The sequence below is a fragment of the Notechis scutatus genome, chromosome 1 (genome assembly GCF_049901735.1).
Source record: "Notechis scutatus isolate UNSWTSFEM ecotype Mainland chromosome 1, rNotScu1.2, whole genome shotgun sequence".
Lineage (NCBI taxonomy): Eukaryota > Metazoa > Chordata > Lepidosauria > Squamata > Elapidae > Notechis > Notechis scutatus.
The window spans coordinates 216,097,860-216,118,257 of NC_142009.1; the positions used below are offsets into that span (position 1 = coordinate 216,097,860).

Genomic DNA, 20,398 nt, shown 5'->3' on the forward strand with positions numbered 1-20,398 from the left:
AAAAAAGAAAATATCTACCAATCAGAACATAGATGATCTAGTCTTCACAAATGGCTTTGTTTGTCCGTCAGGAACTAGAACAACCCTGGGTCTAGAAAATAATGGGTGGTTATAGGTGATACTCAGTTATTTTGCATTTATTTTCTTCCATGATAAATATTTCTGCCCTATACTTCCAAGTGTGAAGCCATAAAACACAGAATATCATTACTGCATAGTGCATGCTATCTTCTACTTTAGGGTCATCACACTTGGCAACTTTTAGACTTGGCAACATGGCTGATCGGGGAATTCTGGGAGTTGAAGTCCACAAATCTTAAAGTTGCCAAGTTTGGAGACCCCTGTCCTAGTTGGTAGGATATAGGCAATAGCGTAGTCACAGTGGTGTCAAACTGGCAGCCCCTGGGCTGAATGCATCACGCACAAGCCACGCCCACCCCAACTCCACAAACAGGAAAAACATCGTGAAACATGATGGCAACGTAATGCCACTAGTTTGTCACACATGGCACAGTGGTTTGTTAGCTAGCCGGCAGACTGGAATCTTAGTTTTATTTGAATAGGGCAAGCATGCTTGGGTTTGGTTGCACGTGTTGGCCAAAATAGGTCTAAGCTGCAAGCAGTTTCTGTACTGTTACCAGGGAACACTGCATTTAACGCAATATTATGTGAAAGCTTTAATTACTAAGTCATGATGATTAGCAAAGTATTCTTGTATCAGTATCCTTCTTTTGCCCTTCTGCTCTCCCTCTTTTTCTGTGCATTGTACAGAACAAAATAACACTGCAATTATTTTCCAAGTTCTCAGTAACTGCTTTCTCTTCCTTCCAGCTCCTCTCAGCCCCCGCACACACGCACAGAGTGCTTTTTTTCTTGGCATAAAAATTAGTGTTAAGGCACCATGCAAGAAACCAGAAGACGGAGTTCCAGTTCTGCTGGCTGGGTGACTTTAAATCAGTCACTCTCTCTAAGCCCAACTCACCTCATAGGGTGATTGTGGGGGAAAATTGGAGGAGGAAAAAAAAGTGTTCATTATATTTGCCACCTTGAGTTATTTATTAAAAATAATAAAGGCAGGATTAAAATAAATTAAAAGAAAAGAAACCACGTATTGAATTTCCACCTGTGGTTCATGCTAAACTGCTGGGGTAGAATGTCAAAACAGCCTTTGAAATGTGTTCCCCAATCCCCTTTTTCTAAATGTAATCCTTGCCCTTATATCCCCAGTTTCTAAATGTATCACTGTCAGAGATTAAATCAAACGGATCTGGAGAATGAAGGACAAAAAACGTTTTTTCCACAAAATAATCTTTATTTAGTAGTGGGGTGTTAAGGGCGCAATGGTTTAGAAGCTTTGTGCAGCTTTCTTTGCAATAATCTTTCCAAATGGATTCTACCAAACCTGTTTTGCGTTGTCAGTTTATCATACAGTTTCTGTGAAAGAGAGGGAATACTGAGACAACATTTCAATCTTATCCCCATAACAAATGAGAAATGTTATTCCACCTGCTCAACATAGGGGATGGTTTCTGTGTACTTTGCCAAGCCATTTCTCTTGAAGTTACAGTGCAATATATTTCTGTTAGCGCTTTTGCTCACATTCTTTTTTGTCAAACAGATTTGCAGTGTAAGCTCAGGATTATGATCTGTTTCATATTCATTCTTTGCCCTTTAAAAGGATATAAGCTCATTTGAAAGTTGTCTGCTTTATGTGTTTAGCACTACTTCTTGCCCTGGAAAAAATGTATTTCATTTCATAAAGTCCTATGAAGCAAGCTATCTATGCCAGCATACTGTGACTAGATAATTATTTTTCTTGTAATACATTATTTATTTAAATTCATTTGCCACTCATCTCACCAGAAGGTAACTCCAATAGAACACAATGTGTTGTCCCAGAAGCTAAGACTTTGAGCTGATCTATAAACAAAATTAAAAAGCTTTTTAAATACACCTGTACACAAACTAAACAGGATGATAACAACCAAGCCTTTGTTGCCAAACCACGAAACTAAATGGAGGATCCTAATCACTTCTAGCCAGTATTAAAATACAATCAGCCTCAGCTGTGTTCTATATTTCCAACAATATAGATCAGTAGACCTTGTGATGTTGTTGTGTTTATTTATCTAAGGCACATTTCAAGGTGCCTGCCTTTTAATCTAGAGAAAAATATGTATGGTAGATTGTATGATATGTTTTGCCACATATGTTTTGTGTCTTTATTTTCCAGATTGGTAGGGCTGGCCTTTGTGACTTGAATGTAATTGGAAGGGTATTTGAAACTTATTTTCTACTGTGTATACATGTGTTTATTAGGCCTCTGCAGTTTTGTTGCCAGCATAATAAATATATTATTGCTGGACAGATTTCCTTGGGAATCAGTGATGGAGTTCTTTAATTTCATAGTGTTCAGCTGCAGAGATTCACTCCAACATATTCCCTTGTAGTTCAGGGTGAAGAGGATGCAGTATGCCAGAACCCTTCTCTGAGCTCTTAGAGGAACTCAAAATTAACCCACTTCTTTCATATGTGGGATGCTTTTGTAGAGTTTAAGAAGAAAAATGAGGGCTTGAGTTTTGCGTGTTACTTATTTGATTTATATACTGCCTCTCTTGTTGTCCAGAATGTTCAAGGCATCATCTCTTTCATCCCCAAGCCTTGTAATCCCATCAATCCTTGAAGTCCTAACATTAGCAAAACCCCATTGCAACCCTTCAGCCAATGGTCACTGCATGCACCTGCTATAGCAACTAGGCGTTTTAGGGTTATTTTCAACCCAGCTAGGGAAAAATTTGCCAGATATTCATTTCCACCCAAGTATTATGGAAAATTGAGTTTATCAATGTGCCAGATTTTCACATTTCATCAAGACTGTCAGCTTGACCAGCAAAATCCATCCACCAAACTGTCCTTCCTCCTTCAAAAGGCAGCCTTGGCCACAATTCTCTCCCTGGCCTCATTTGGCAACCTCTTCTGAGGCAAATCCTAGACTGCCACAGCGGCCATTGGAATACTATGGCCTACAATAATGCTGCCATCTCCTCTTCTCCCTCTAAATGACCCTGTTTTCCTTTGCCTCACAATTCTTCTTTCTTCTTATCCTCTTTGCTAGATCCCTGCCTTTCCCCTGAGTTGTTCTCTCAGTCAGGATCCCAAAATGCCAGATGCTCAATAGATGGCACTCAGAATGCACCCAACTATTTTCCTTAGTAAGGCTAAAAGTGTGTGGGGGGGGGTTCCTAGTCACAACTCCAAGTCTAGGGCACATAGATGTCTTCGCCATATTAAAAGCCCTGCCCTGCTGGCTGAGCATTCCACAAGTCTTTCTCCTGACTGGTTGCAAGAGCAGCTGACAGAATCAGGCCCTTTGTGAGGTAGAGTCTCAGTTGCTAGGATACCTAGAGCTGCAGTTAAACAAACGCCCCAGTCCTGACTTAATGCAAGGGCCCATCGTGAGTGGGAGCTGCGTGAAGATCCCGATTGAGCCTGGTGTGACTGTCGCCAAAACAGCAGCTGGGCACTCTTCGCAAAGAGGCTGAGACGTCTCAGCCTCCGGTAATTGAGGAAAAGGAAGGAACTGGCTATCTGGATCAAATTCTTAACCTGCTTTGCTTCTCCCTGAAAGTAAAAGAACCTGTTTGATGCAAAGCCTATGGCAGGCATTGAGGAGGGATTTATCATTGGGGGAATGTATGCCAAGGTGATGGAACAGCAGCCAGGATCTAGATAGGACTAAGGAAGACAGGTTGATGAGAACAGGATAGAGCAACCACAAAATATATGTGTGCAAATGGGCAAGTGTAAATGGCTCATACTAAGTAGGCACTGGAAAGAATATATATTTCTGCAAAAATCATTTCAGCCATATTGCACCAGTGTTCTTCATTTTCTTGAGTTCCATCTTTCCTTTAGGTATCTTTAGGATGGCAATAGTGTTGGGTGATTGCTGCAGACAGCCATCCAAATTCATCATTCAGATTTAATGGATTCCTGTTTTCTCAATCACAAACCAAATCATAACATGTGTCTGGAAGTCGATGAGGTTTTCCATAGAAAGGAAGTAGCAACTGGCTTTTGCATTGTGCTTAAAAGCAGGACATGTTCTCTTTCCCCCCACAACCCCAATTATTGGTATACTTCCTTGTAGCAAGTATTGGGATAATTCACTCAACATTTCAGCATCTGGAGAGTACAAGATCCATTCAAGAAGCATTACATCTTCTAGTTTAGAGGTACATTTGTCTGAGAAGAGAGTATTTCTTCAACAGGAAAGTAGCTAGTCATGGGAATAATTGTATACCTTTTCCTTTTTAGTAAACTTGAAAGCACTGTCTCACATATTCATATAATCATTTCTGCATACTTACTTTTTATCCTCTTTCGTCTCCATAAAGCTGTTCCATCCAAGCAGCTGCAGCAAATCTCAAAAACTTTTTCCTCCTGTTTAGCTGCAATTCCTGGCTGAAATGTACAAGCTTAACAAAACCCTCACATTTTTTTCTACTTGACAACTAAGGAACTTTAATAGCCTTAAAAAATTAAAACTAAGCAGGAAAACAAATGGATAAGAATTATCACATCACTTAATGGCAGTGTTTCTCTTTTATCGATTTGGTTTATTTTCAATAATTAGATGCCAGCAACTTGAGTGAAACTTCTGGTGAAGTTGCTTGTGAGATGCTTGCCATCTCAAGCTGTTTTCAGTAAATAAAGTGTAGCTCTTCTAAAGATAGTCCTGTAAGTTCTTTGATCCTGCCTGTCTACTTTAGTTATTTTTTCTGCTTCTAATAATGTTGCCAAGTTTACCAAGTTCTCCACCTCCTCACTTCACAAATCTAAAATATGTGAACTTCTGCTCGTTGTTCATCAAATCCTCAAGAAAAAATTGCCTACAGCGCATGTATGTGATTCACTAGTTTGTGGTTCAGTATGCTGTGAGAACACAGGCAATGAGAATTTCTGCATTATAAGTTTGCTATCATTGTGTTAGACATCCTTTACTTTAGGGCTCAATCAATAAAATGAAGTACAAAAGCATTATATTGGTAGCCGTGTTACTCAGTAAGCCAGACTGGCTGGGTTCTCATAACACTGAACCTACAAGGAAGTCAAATACGGTTTACTTAGCATGTTGTCAAAAACAAACCATGGAATCAGTTCAGTATCCCATGCAAAACTAGAAATTTTAATTAAGTAAACCATGAATATGCAATAGTTATATAAAACTGATTTTGGTTTAAGCGTGCTTCTTCCCCAATAATATATAGAGTTCTTTCACTTGTAATATTTGTTCATATAAGAGAGTAGTTCAGCAAGTGTAGTGTTTTGTGAATAGCTATTAAGGGTAGAAAATATCTATACTCCTTTATAATTGTAGTAGTTCATGTTTTGCAAACCTGGCTTTTTCAGTTATGGTTCTGTTTCTTTGCAATATGTAGTTTGATCCAGAATTCATTTTGATGAATTAAATCAAGCTAAAATATAATCTATAGCTTTAAAAGCAAGAATTGAGGGGTCCCTTAAAAGCATATTTGGGTTCCTCAGTAATCTGCATTATACCAGTATTCCATGAAAATGTATACAGGACATGGAAATGATCTCTGTTGCTCCTAAGTCTTCACAAGGACTCTGAAGATATAAGTTTGGCCTAGGAAGATCATACATATATGGTCTCTGCAATGTATTTCACAATCAGGATTCTGTACTTTATAGATTTCTTAATAGTTGAGCTTTCTTATTCTATATAAACAAGGTTTCCAAAATTGCCATTTTTCCTAACAGGCACAATAATTATGCCGCAGACAGATAAACAAGTATGTATTCCTCCAGAGCTTCCAGATTTGCTGAAGCAGTTTACAAAAGCTGCTATTCGAACTCAGCCTCCAGACCTGATTCAATGGTCTTCTGAGTAAGTTGACTATTTTTGCCAAATATATTTGCTTAACTTCAGTATCATGCTTACTGAAAAGTTACTTAAGCCTAAATTGTATCAGTTATAGTACCTTGAGTGTCATTCTTATATGTCCTGCATCTTAAATAAGAAATTATTCCCCCCCCCCTTACACACAAGCATGTGCACACACACATGCATAAACACACACTATCACATAATGTAATGTCTAGATACATACTTGGTATATACCATACAGTAATTTTCAGATATACATTCCCTACTGCATCATATAATTGCATCATTAAATCTTTAAGTTAACATAATTTACAATGTATACAATTCAGACATTCCCATCCCCAAAGGGCACCCTTATAATATCATCACAGATATTCTTTACATTTTCACTTGTAAACAGACTACAGATATATTTTAATGCACAATCATTCGCTCTCCATGTATCTATTCTCAAATATACTCTACTCCCTTTTACATTGGTTTTTAATTTATTCAGTAACCAGCTTCCAACTAACTCATTGGTGTATAATATCACAATTTGTACAGAATAGTGTTTGAACGTCCTTGTGATAAAACTGGATTTTGGTTGTGCTTGTAGTACACTAGGCAAATTATGCCCAAACAGACCGATATTTTGTTTGTACTATTTGCAGGGAATGTTGAGTGTTGCATGAGGATGACTAAGGCTATTAACCTACTTATTCTCTTTTTAGTGTTACATTTTAAGATGCGTTCTGAATTCTCAATGGAATTTAAAAGGAAGCTGAATTGTATTATTTTTCTGAAAAAGCAAACAAGAAATAATAGCACAAATTATTTGGAACTTATATAAATCAGTTATTAATACTTTTATTTGAATATCAGTTATATTCACATCAGTTTATTTCAGTAAAATACAGTACTGGGGATTAGGGCTTTATAAGGCAACAAAAAATCTGATACAAACCATTTATATTCCAGACTTTGCTTCCTAAAATTATTTCACTGTGCTGAAAATCTCATGAGAACCCTGAGTGTTTCTTGAAAAATGTCCTCCCAGGATTGTGATAGAGAAGCACCTGCATGGTACAAGGGGTTGCTACTGGAAGAAACATATTTTTCTTACACTGCTTTACTCAATAAGTACAGAGAAGCCCCAAGTTTTTGAATATTGCCATTTGCATTTTTGGAAGAAGTACCTTTCCATATTTTCAGATATATTTGTTAACTTCCCTCTCTGATTCCTGCATCATGTAAAAAGCATCTTTGAAGAGACAATCTTGATTGCAGAAGATAAAACAAAGTAGAACTTATGCTTCTGTCTCCCGATGCCAAAGTTCCAATCCAAATCTCTCACATATCTACATAATGTAACTTTGGAAGAAAATAAAAACCCAAGAAATTTTACCACACACACCATACTTTTTTGTGGGGAGGGGGGTTCCTCCACTTCCAGTGACCTTTATTCTGTAGTGTTTTATCTCCAGTCATTTTAATGTTTTTTCATATAATTCAATTTTCTTGAAGTACTTGATCTCTTCTATATTATTGGGTGCATTTATAATGTACAAATTTTCCTTCACGTCTTTTATCACATTATCCATAGCATCAATATTCAGACCATGTTCTTTTGTTAAAATATGTACTATTTATATTCACACTTTGTAAGTAATCAAACTTCACTGAGATTAATTATAGCAAAATAAACAAACCTCAAACTAAGAAACAAAAAAGCTAGCGTGTCAAACCTGATGAAAAAGATTTGAAATAAGAACAATAATTTTAATGTCAACTTAATTACACACAAATTGAAGCTTTTGGGTGTCTTAAGCAACTAATCAGCCAATGTCTCACGCATATTTATGCTAAGAGCTGTTGATAAAAGGAAAACACCTATTTTGTCTTTGTGTCCAGTTATTTTAATGCCATGGCCCGTGGAGAGGCTCCTCCTGTAAGAGAACGAACAGATCGAGTGCCTTTATCAAATTATGCAGAGCTTACTCCAGAGCTCTTGAAGGTCTTACACCAGAGAGTAAGAAATATCTACTTTCCATTTAGGGGCAAGAACATAAGAGATTTGCATGTTTGTGTCCAATTACTTTGTGTTTTTTGTTTTATTTTTTAATGAATTTGATTCACCTGTTTTAAAATGAATTTTAGGTGCATTCCCTTTTTTGTATACATGATATACAAGAAGTTCTAAAAGCATTGCTGAAGGATTAAATAATAGTTCATATTTAAATATTATTTTAAAAGAGTATAGAATTCATTAACATTTGTTTAACATTTTTTCATTTATTTATTTTATTTGGTTTGTCAATTGCTTACAAGATAATAGGTATAAGTAAAAACATGGTTATGAATACATGGATACAAATAAGAAAAAATAAAAGAAACAATAGGACAGGGACGATAGGCACGTTGATACAGACCTCTTAGGAAAGGGGTGAGGTCAATAATAGACAGTCTAAGGTTAAAGTTTTTGGGGTTTGGGGAAGAAACCACAGAGTTAGGTAGAGTATTCCAGACATTGACCACTCTGTTGCTGAAGTCGTATTTCCTGCAATCAAGTTTGGTGCGATTAACCTTGAGTTTATATCTATTATTTGCTCTTGTATTGTTATGGTTGAAGCTGAAGTATTCATTGACAGGTAGGACATTGCAATGTATGATTTTATATACTATACTTAGATCGGACTGAAGGTTGGCGTAGTTCTAGGTTTTCTAGGTCTAGAATTTCAAGTCTGGTGGCATAAGGTATTCTGCAACAAGTAGTGGAGTGGAGAACTCTTCTTGTGAAATATTTCTGGACTTTCTCAACTGTGTTAATATCAGATCCATAATGTGGGTTCCAGACTGATGAGCTGTATTTGAGTATTGGTCTAGCAAATGATTTGTATGCTCTAGTTAGTAGTGTAATATTACCAGAGAAAAAGCTACATAAGATTAGGTTAACAACTCTTAATGCCTTTTTGGCTATGTAGTTACAGTGGGCTCTAGCACTTAGATCATTAGAGATGAGTACTCCAAGATCCTTGGCAGAATTTGGATCATCAAGAAGGTCTTGACTATTCAGCCTGTATTTTATTTTCTGATTTTTTTTGCCAATATGTAAGACAGAGCATTTATTTGTTGAGATTTGAAGTTGCCATTTGTTTGACCATTCTGATACATAGTCGAGGTCTTTTTGAAGGGTAGCAGTATTGTGTGTGGTGTTGAATAGCTTTACATCATCAGCGAAGAGTTGCTCTTAATATGATCACAGAGTTGCTCTTAATATGATCACAGAGGTCATTTATGTAGAGTATGAAGAGAGTTGGTCATAGAACACTGCCTTGGGGGACACCACTATTGACAGGAACAGAATTTGATAGGATGCTCCCAATTTTGACCATTTGTTGTCTGTTTGACAGGAATGCTTCTATCCAGTTATGCAGGTGTCCAGAGATACCATAAGATTTTAGTTTTAGGAGTAGTTTGTCATGTACCACTGAATCAAAAGCTTCACAGAAGTCTATGTAGATTGTGTCTATTGCTTTGCCCTGATCGAGTTGTGTAGTCCATATGTTTTTGCAGTGTAAGAGTTGCAGATTGTAGGATAGTTTTTTTCTGAAACCAAATTGTTTATTAGAGAGTAGGTTGTTTGTCTCTAAGTGGATAATGGATTGATTCCATGACTTTAGAGGTGACGCAGCATAAAGAGATTGGTCTGTAATTTTCAACTAGGCTGGAGTCTCCCTTTTTGAACATGGGGATGACCGTGGCTTGTAACCATAGTTTTGGCAAGGAGCTGGTCCTGAAAGATTTTTCAAAGATTATGCTTAGAGGTTCGGCTATGGCACTGGATAGCTTTTTTAAGAAGTAGGCACATATTCCGTCCGGTCCAATAGATAGAGATGGTTTTAGATTCATCATATCATCTTGTCCAGCTTTTAATATACAATACAGGAAAGACATTCTTTTTGCAATTTCCAATTTTGAAAAGGAAATACATATGAGAACACACCAAACTTATATAACAACATCATAGGGGTTGGTAGCTCATACACTGCTCAAAAAAATAAAGGGAACACTTAAACAACACAATGTAACTCCAAGTCAATCACACTTCTATGAAATCAAACTGTCCACTTAGGTAGCAACACTGATTGACAATCAATTTCACATGCTGTTGTGCAAATGGAATAGACAACAGGTGGAAAGAATAGGCAGTTAGCAAGACATCCCAGGTGGTGACCACAGATCACTTCTCAGTTCCTATGCTTTCTGGCTGATGGTTTGGTCACTAGAGTGGTACCATGAGACGGAGTCTACAACCTACACAAGCTACACAGGTAGTGCAGCTCATCCAGGATGGCACATAAATGTGAGCTGTGGCAAGGTTTGCTGTGTCTGTCAGCGTAGTGTCCAGAGCATGGAGGCACTACCAGGAGACAGGTCAGTACATCAGGAGACATGGTCAGTAATGGTGTGGGGTGGCATTTCTTTAGGGGGCCGCACAGCCCTCCATGTGCTCTCCAGAGGTAGCCTGACTTCATTAGGTACCGAGATGAGATCCTCCGACCCCTTGTGAGACCATATGCTGGTGCGGTTGGCCCTGGGTTCCTCCTAATGCATGACAATGCTAGACCTCATGTGGCTGGAGTGTGCCAGCAGTTCCTGTAAGACGAAGGCATTGAAGCTATGGACTGGCCCGCCCGTTCCCCAGACCTGAATCCAATTGAGCACATCTGGGACATCATGTCTCGCTCCATCCACCAACGCCACATTGCACCACAGACTGTCCAGGAGTTGGGGGATGCTTTAGTCCAGATGTGGGAGGAGATCCCTCAAGAGACCATCCGCCACCTCATCAGGAGCATGCCCAGGTGTTGTAGGGAGGTCATACAGGCACGTGGAGGCCACACACACTACTGAGCCTCATTTTGACTTGTTTTAAGGACATTACATCAAAGTTGGATCAGCCTGTAGTGTTTTTTTCCACTTTAATTTTGAATGTAACTCCAAATCCAGACCTCCATGGGTTGCTAAATTTGATTTCCATTGATAATTTTTGTGTGATTTTGTTGTCAGCACATTCAACTATGTAATGAACATAGTATTTAATGAGAATATTTCATTCATTCAGATCTAGAATGTCTTATTTTTGTGTTCCTTTTATTTTTTTGAGCAGTGTATATAAAACTTGATCGTAATTACCGTACCAGAAAAAAAATGTGGGAGGGCAGCATTCTAATGTTCTGGGCATCACATGGGTAGATTCAAAGATCAGTACAGATGATCTGTATTCATTAACAGTTTGGCATTGATTTGGATCACACACAGATGTAATAAAAGGGGAAAAAAGATACCCTGCTAGATGAGACAAAGAATCTGGAAATGTTGACTTTAACACAGGGGGTCCCCAAACTTGGCAACTTTAAGACTTGTGGACTTCAACTCCAGAATTCTCCAGCCAGTATGCAACCAAAATAAATTTTAACTTATTTTTACATTGAATCATAACTAATTCTAGCAATTGTATGAGCAATTATAAGTACAGGTAGTCCTTGACTTAAAAAGTTCATTTAGTGACTGTTCAAAATTACAATAGCACTGAAAAAAGTGACTTATGACCATTTTCACACTTGCATTATCATTGCAGCATCCCTGTGGTCATGTGATCAAAATTCAGACACTTGGCAACTAATGATTGCCATATTTCTGATGGTTGCAATGTCTCGGGGTCATGTGACCACCTTTGGCGATCTTCTGACAAGCAGAGTCAATGGGGAAGCCAGATTAATTTAATAACCATGTTACTAACTTAAGAATTGCAGTGATTCACTTAACAATTGTGACGGGAAAAGACATAAAATGGGGCAAAACTCACTTAACAAATGTCTCACTTAGCAGCAGAAATTTTGGGCTCAGTTGTGGTACAATAAAACCTAATGGATGCTCAGGTAGTGAATTTTAGATGGAATAAACAAAAATTATATTTGGCCATCTCCTCTGAAATAATAGATATCACATCCAAAGTAGTCCAGTGAGGCCATTAATTTTACCTTAATTTTATTACATCCACAGCTACTTGATTCATTTACAGACATTTATACCACTTCCATAATTATATCACAAAAATGGTGTATCTTGATGCAAATTACATACTTGGAAAATAATGGACATTTGGGAATATCAGACTTCTTCTCCATCCAACTTGTCCATTAAAAGTTTTACTGGACTTCATCTGTACTCACTCACCCTGATTGCCTGAACATTGTTCTTTTTGTAGGTATTTCTGGAACAAAGAATTTGTTCCCTTTACACATATTTTGGGAGAGAAAAGAGAAATAATGTCTGAAGCATTTTGTGTATGGCCTCCTGGTTTCTAAATCCTATGCTAATGTACATATATAAACCTACTTACTATTTGGTTAATTTCTTCTTGGAGGATGTAGGTAGCTTTCAGAGTTGAGAATTCATTCAAAATCCCAAAGTTCCATCATAGAGGTCCTTCCTAGAAAACTATGTAATGCATATATATCACTATAGCACGTGGAAACACATATGATTCATCCTGAACAAATCTGGAACTTTTTAAAATTCTGAAAGGTTTCCAAGGCTGGGAGATGAACTTACGTATTTATTTGTTATGATCCTTAATTGAAGACTGTAATTCTTACTAAGAACTACCACTGTTGCTTAATATTTTACAATAAATATGCACACAAAATTAAAACCAGAGTTTTTAGTAATAATTATACATATAATTAAAAACTAAAACCTTGTTTAAAAAGCAAGATTTTAAAGCCTTTTAAAACCAAAGAAATGTGCCCCATAAAGTACTCTGATTTTCCAAGTTATCTTGAAATGAGCTCAGAACCACAGTAGGAAAATTCTCCCTAGGTTGATTTCTGTGAATAAGGAGGATCCTCCTAAAACAGATGTTCTCTCAAGTATTTTGAACCTGAAACTTATAAGCTTTAAAGTTAATACACAGCAAATATTTTGCCCCACCCCGAAAATCTGCTGTAATATTTTTAGCATTAATGTAATGCCATCTTTGTAATTCTTTCAAAGACCAACTTGGGAGTGGTATCAATTCCAGTTTTTACCTGCTCCAGCTCTATGTAAAGAATACTACAATATTTTTCAAGCTAGCAACACAAGAACCATCATTTTAAAGTCATTTTGGAAGGGATATGGTTGTTATATCAACCACAGCTGATCAAAAATCTCTGGGCTATTGCTTCTATCTGAGAAACCAGAGATGCAAATTCAAAAGTGCTTCCATACTGCCTATATACTCCTTAGAACAAAATCTGGCACCATTCAAAACAGGGACATCTGCAATAGATCACCTCTCAGCATCATATTTCTTTTTTTAATCATTGTTTTTGGTACATTGAAATCAATGCCCCAGCAAAAGAAGGGACTCGAGGTATATATCAATGAAATAACTTTTGAGATCAGACCTCAATTGATTAGTTTCATGCCCTTGGATGAAAAGTACTGATCCCTCTGCTTATTTTCAGTTTGGGGCCATATTCTGAATGGGCTCTCCTCCAAGCATGGGTGTCAATGATACTAAGCATAGACCAAGAAATAAGACACATTATGACTTAGTACATTAAGTGGAGACCACTCTCATTTTGCTCATTATGGTATTTTTGTCCCATTTTTTCTTTCAAAACAGTAGTAACAATTGCAAAAGTGATCAATGGTGGTTACACATACATCCGTTTTCATAATTCCTCAGTTCTGCTATCCTTACAATTGCATTTTTAAAACCTTAAGAAATGCTTGCAACTATAAACCCACACTAATTTCTTCACTTATAATGGCTATCATTTCTTTTCAGGTGGGTGGGAGGCTAATCATCCATGTCGACGAACTAGCTCAGATGTGGAAGGTGCTGAATCTCCCAACAGATTTATTTGAAAGTATCATGAACGTTGGACGTTTTACCGAAGAAATTGAGTGGCTCAAGTTTTTAGCTCTGGCCTGTAGCTCTCTTGGAGTTGTAAGCTTATTTTTTTTAGTTCTTTTTTTATGTCTAGCATGTTTGCAGCGTTTAAATTCTCTGTAGGTGATTGTCTGTTCTTTATAGTGTAACAAATCGTACATCATTAAGATTTTTAAACACTCTTTCCTGAAACTACTTGTCCAATATTAGTTAGCATTCTAGATTTAGTCAATAGTCTGGACACTTAGGAGGAGAGTCATATTAATCTATAGAGACCAAAAAAGAATAGTTGAGTTACACATGTGATGACTATTTCTCCAGTTACTAATATTAATAAATGTCATATCCTTTCTCTTTCTGAAAACAGACTATTGCAAAAACACTGAAGATAATATGTGAAGTTTTATCTAACGAGAATGAAAGTGGTCCAGCTCGTATCCCTTTCAGTACTTTCCAGTTTCTCTACACTTACATTGCGGAAGTGGATGGAGAAATCTCCGCATCTCATGTCAGTCGAATGCTGAACTATATTGAACAAGAGATGTAAGTAACACTGATACTGTAGATGAGGTAAATGTCAAAGAGATGTAGCTTATGTTAGCAATAGCAGCCAACCATCGTAAGTGTGCAGTAGATGGAATAGGTTTCAGGGGAATGCATATAGCTAAGTTATATAACAAATTCATTTACAGGCTTGTACATAGAAATTTCACACATTTGATTTGACTAATATTAAGAAGGTTCACAAATTCTTCCTGAAATCCCATTCCATTTATTTAAATAGGAAATAACTGTATAGACCAGTGCCCCCCAAACCTTTTGGGCACCAGGGACCAGTTTAATGGAAAGAAGTTTGTTAGATTTTGCAGCAGAAATTCAAATCCAGAAAGCACACAGAGATGACTGATTTCGCAGGATTCATTAACTTCTTTGTATACATAATAATATAAGTAAAATGTACAATGCCAATAGTAGGTTCTTCCAACGTGGCAGAGAGTTACAATCAAAACACAAGCAGCAGCTTCAGAGTTCGGAGCAGAGACTAGAGCCACACCCAGGCTACTTCTAGTTTCACTTTCCAATTCAGCTCCCATTGACTCGTCTGTTGCCATGCCTATTCATTGGCTGACTTTGTTACTAAGCTCTGTTCCACTTCATGAATATACTCTGACAAGGTTTTTTCTGCGGACTGAAGGGGGCGTGGTTTTGTGCACTACCTGCATCCCACAGGTGAGCTTTTGCTTGTTTGTGAGGTCCGGTTTCCAGCATACTGTGCCCTGGTGCTGGTCCATAGCCCGGGGATTGGGGACCCCTGGTATAGAGTGCTTCTTCTAACTGAAGTGCAGATCCGTTTTTGAATGTTACTCAATAACTTGGGGAACTCTGAACAAATGTTTTACCCTACATTTAATGCATTGGTAATCAGTGATTGTTTTCAGCTATGCTTGTCACCTAGTGCCAATCCAATTAACTTTTTCTCTAACTTTCAAATTTGATCCAGAAGTTTGGAGGACTTCCCCAAAATAGGAGGAGGGCATGGAAGGAAAAAATAAATTAAATGGGCCTTGTGATGTGGTGTCGCCGGGGCGATTTTATGATATATTATATATTATTACATTATATATTATATTATTATATTATTAATTTATTTGATTCTTTTTTACTGGTTTTATTGTTTTAAATGAGGTTTTATATTCTGTAAGCCGCCTTGAGTTGCCCTGTGCAAATAGGCAGCAATATAAATTAATTAAATAAATAAATAAAAAATAAAGGGCCTAGGAAAGAGAGGCCCCATTCTGTAAGCAAGGGTTAGAATGAACAGTCATCTGCAATGCAAGCAAGAATTCTATCATTGCACTTTCTAAAACTATTTTTGAATTGTAACTTTTTAAATCTGGCTTGATACAGAACAATGATGTTATCTAGACAGGTCTCTCAGTTAAGGAGATGACACGGTAGAGAGATAGAGAATTTGCTACTGCTTGCCTACAGCTAAAGAGTCAAATATTCTTAGATGGCCTATGCTTGATGTAGTTATAAAATTAATGTCCTGATACCGGATGCTAGATCCTAAGAAAATTTACAAAATCCATAGCACAAAAACTATGGGTATGTATTTAAGACCTCATAATCAGAAACTGAGAGAGAGGAATAGAGAGGAGATTGTTTCCATGCAAATATCGTGATGTGTATATGGTTATAATTTAAAGATAAATTGGGGAGGAAAAGACTTAGACAAGGATGATTATAGTTCCTGTTTAAAAACAAACAAACCTGGATCCAAAACAAGGATATTGCTACAATTTTATGTCAGAAACATTTTGAGTGTGTGTTTCATAAGCAAGAGTACTACTAAGCCATTTTTCCCATGTTTTCCATACAGCATCGGGCCAGACGGCTTGATCAAGGTGACTGATTTTACCCAGAATCCTCGAGTCAGGCTGGAGTAGATTCTCAGTACATCATATACTATCAATGTTAGATGGAGGAAGAAACAGAGAATAGAATGACTTAAACAAATAGGCCAACCTCGCAGTCACTTTTTCCCTTTGTGTCTGTTAATAAACAGTTTGGTAAAGCAACCACTAAGAAAGATGAAAACATAGATTGAGAAGGTGCCAGTAAAGTACAGTACAGTCTATTGTTAATTTTATAGTATTTTGATATACACGCGTCCACCCAAATAAATATCACAGACTACCAAAGAGTATAAACCTATTGAATATATTTGAGGTCCATCCTTCTCCCCTCTTTTTGCATTTCAAATTATCTGGCATTGCCATGCAAACATGTTGGGAATTTAAAAAGTTTTATTTACAGAACAATATTAGGATTTTCCCAAGGTATCTACAATTATAGAAAGAAAAGAGTAAACTTAGGATCAGGCTATCAGCTTGCTTTTCTAATAGCTCTAAGTGACTATTCTATTATCATTTATCCAAGCATAGTGGTTTAAAAGTTCTTCATATCTAAAACTTCCTTTACAGGCTCTTTCCATATAGTGAGGATATTATTTTATTTAAAACATTTATATTGCTGGTCATTTTATAGTTAACTCTGGGCAGAGTTTTATAGCAACAATTGTATTGGTTTTCCCAAGCTATTTTTATGTACTGTGAAACAATAGCATATAAATAGTGCTGCAGTTGTTTTCCACAGTAAATCCTTTTTACAGGTAAAACCACTTCCGATGATTTCATGCCAAAAGAAACTAGAGAAGCTAGAGAAGAAAAAGTAATCCTTCTAAATGCTCTGGCCTGATTCACAAATTCACAGCAAAATTGGAATGGATTTGAGATAATGTGTTGGTATCTATGGATACCATAATTGCACCCAAAATTTAAGTGAGACATTTGTTAAGTGAATGTTGCCCCATTTATGGCCTTTCTTACCACAGTTGTTAAGTGAATCATTGCAGTTGTTAAATCAGTAACACAGTTGTTAAGCAAATTGGCTTCCCCATTGACTTTGCTTGTCAGAAGGTTGCAAAAGGAGCACGATATTGGGACATTGCAACTGTCATAAACATGAGTCAGTTGCCAAGCATCTGAATTTTGATCAAATGACCATGGGGATGATGCAATAGTCATAAGTCACTTTTTCAGTGCCATTGTAACTTTGAACAGTCACTAAATGAACTGTTGTAAGTTGTGGACCTGTAATCAGCTGAAAATGAAAAGATTGAACAGTTTTCCCTTAGGTCTTAAGAAAGCAGAATTATAAGTCTGTTGGGTTTTGCCTTTTGTCTTCAATAAGAGACTTGTGGTGTCAAAACAGCTATAGTAATTTTCTTTTATGCATAATCTTTTCATGCAATCTTGGGGATCAGCAAGGTTTTTTCCCCTAGAAATCAAAATCTTTTGGATTTGGTGCAGAAAGATGTATCTCTTGCTTTATTGAAAGGGATTGTGTTTCCATGGAATATGGCATCACATAAGATATTCTACCTTTATGGTGAACAGATAAGTTTTAGACCTTACCCTCTGAGGAATGGTACCTGAGTATTGCTTAATGAACTATGGCACTAAAATCTGACATAGCCTAGTTTCTTGCCATATTAGGTATATCATTTGGTGTGTCACCATCATGCTATTTTAAGCAAGTGTTTTTCTTCATAATAAAGTGACAATAACAATGACAATGTTTCTACAGCTGAGAATGGTGCCATCTTAGATCTTAACTTGGAAATACTGGGTTTGTTCCCAAGGTATCTATTGTAATAATGTCCAACTGTTCTTTCATCTTTTGGTCTCAGTATTTCAGACTATACAGATAGGACTTATAACTTTACTTCCAGGAAGCTTCCTCTATTTCACTGAGCACAAAATCTTGGAGGGAAGCGATGCTATATGGGGATGTTATGTTCTCTCAAAACTATTTCCTTACAGCAACCATTGAGAGGATATAAAGCCTGCCCACCTTTATGCTATCTTGGACAACAATTACTAGATAATGCTGTAAGATGTAGCGAAGGACTAATTAATAAAGAGCTTAATGGAATTAGACACAATCTCCTTGTACAGACATGTTTGGAGGGAGTGGATCTTGGCCAGATACAACCTGATGGGTGTCTGCTAACCCCTCCCCCCAATTATTTATACTTTTGGCACCAGCTTGCATTTGCTCCTTCTCTTCAAAGTAAATTGCTAAAGAAAGGGAATAGCAAATATCTACTGGTACTGATATAAGCTTTTTGATGTTGATATATCACACCTATTGATTCTTCATTCCTTTCTTTGGGATATTTCATTCACATTAGGTCCTCCCTAAATGGGTGAATCCGAGTTGCTAAACCATACACATTTGTGCTCCTGGCGATGCCTGATCAGTTTCCAGGGTTTGCTAGTAACAGGAAGTCAATAATAGCACTAGCAATAGCACGTAAGACTTATATACTGCTTCATAGTGCTTGCCCTCTCTAAGCAGTTTACAGAGTCAGCATCTTGCCCCCAACAATCTGGGTCTCCATTTTACCGACCTCAGAAGGATGGAAGGATGAGCCAGTGAGAATCGAACTGCCAATTTTCAGGCAGGCTGCAGTACTGCATTCTAACCACTGCACCACCTTGGCTCTTAATGAAAGGAAAGAGATTCTTCTGCAAAAAGCAAAATCCCATCAAGCTTAATTCCTAGTGACTTCATGGACACACCCCTACAGTTCAGATGTGCTTTAGCACTACATTGTTCCAAAATGTTTTTTTTTCCAGCTTTGTACACTACAGCCCCATTGTGAGGGGTTTACCCATTTATAGGCTTACCAGATCTAACCTGCTTAACCTTTCAAGAACTGCTGCTACTGCCACCTACCTCCACAGTATTTATTTTAACACTCTGCCTGTGATCTATCTCAGAAGTTCAGCATTAGTAAACATTGTTTTCTAAACAATGTTAGTAAACATTGCTTATATTTAGATGGGGAATTCCAGCATTGTTGGGAAGTTGAACAAAATATCCCTCAAAATGGCAGTGGCAAAATAGTTTCCCAATGCTGTCAAGGAATCCACATGGATATCATCACTAGGCATTAAGCTTGATTTGAGGGCACAGTCAACTTTTGAACACATTGTTTTGTTCCATACTTTCTGCCAAAAAGCTTAGGTTTAAACATTAAGAAAAATATTCTCGGACAATTTAATTTTTAAAAAATGTAAAAATATTCTTAAGAAATAAGAATAGAAGAAATATTCTTTGGGTGTTTCAGTATTAGCAAAACCACTCTATTTTACATACTGGAAAGAATCGTTTTCTGGATTTATCTAAGGGGAAGCACTTTGAAACGTATGAACCCACCTTTAGACTTAGACTAACTTTGTCACTTTGAATGTACACGAATCGACATACATTAAAATGAAATTTCATTGCATACAGCAACAGAACCCGGCTTTGGGTAACAAACTAATGTATCTTTTGGCAAAGGATTAACAACGTCCCGTCACTTTAAAGGAAAACAGCAGGTTCATATGCTGAACTCTAGTTCCCTCTGCAGAAGAAGCTCGACTGAATTCATTCCTAAAATTTCGCACCCCCGTAGCTTTGCAGCCAATTCAGTGCATTATTTCTATAGTTGAACTTCTATAGTTTTTCATTAGACACATACGAATCCATTGCGGCTGTACATAACAGCACTCCTTTGAACAGCAAGAGCCATCCATATACACAGCCGAACAATTCGTATGCATTCAGCAGGGGTCTCCAACCTTGGCAACTTTAAGACTAGCGGACTTCAACTCCCAGAGTTCCTTAGCCAGCAAAGCTGGCTAAGGAACTCTGGGAGTTGAAGTCCGCTAGTCTTAAAGTTGCTAAGGTTGGAGATCCCTGATTTACAGGACGAACACACCAACGCCTCCATCGGAATCGCCCAGATCCCGCGAAGAAATTCAATTAAGCCACACCGAGTTTGCGCACCGCTGCTTCTATTGGCCCAACGTCACCGCGGTTTCCCACCAATAAGCGGCAGGCGTAATCCCATTTCCCCGCCCACTCGCTCCGTTCCCGCTCCGACGGCCGCCGCCTCGTAATGACGATGGGGGGGAATGGGCGGGGTCTACCTCAGGCCCTTC

The 20,398-nt window shown here is 37.5% G+C and overlaps 1 protein-coding gene across 1 annotated transcript; it reads left to right on the forward strand.

Moving 5' to 3' along the window:
* Positions 1-3,455: 3,455 nt before the first annotated feature.
* On the forward strand, positions 3,456-16,543 carry LOC113410656 (ropporin-1). Its single transcript, XM_026665314.2, has 6 exons — positions 3,456-3,558; positions 5,785-5,911; positions 7,805-7,922; positions 13,734-13,895; positions 14,206-14,381; positions 16,222-16,543. The coding sequence occupies exons 2-6, from the start codon at positions 5,796-5,798 to the stop codon at positions 16,286-16,288; spliced, it is 639 nt and encodes a 212-aa protein (XP_026521099.1). The 5' UTR covers positions 3,456-3,558; positions 5,785-5,795; the 3' UTR covers positions 16,289-16,543.
* Positions 16,544-20,398: the final 3,855 nt, after the last annotated feature.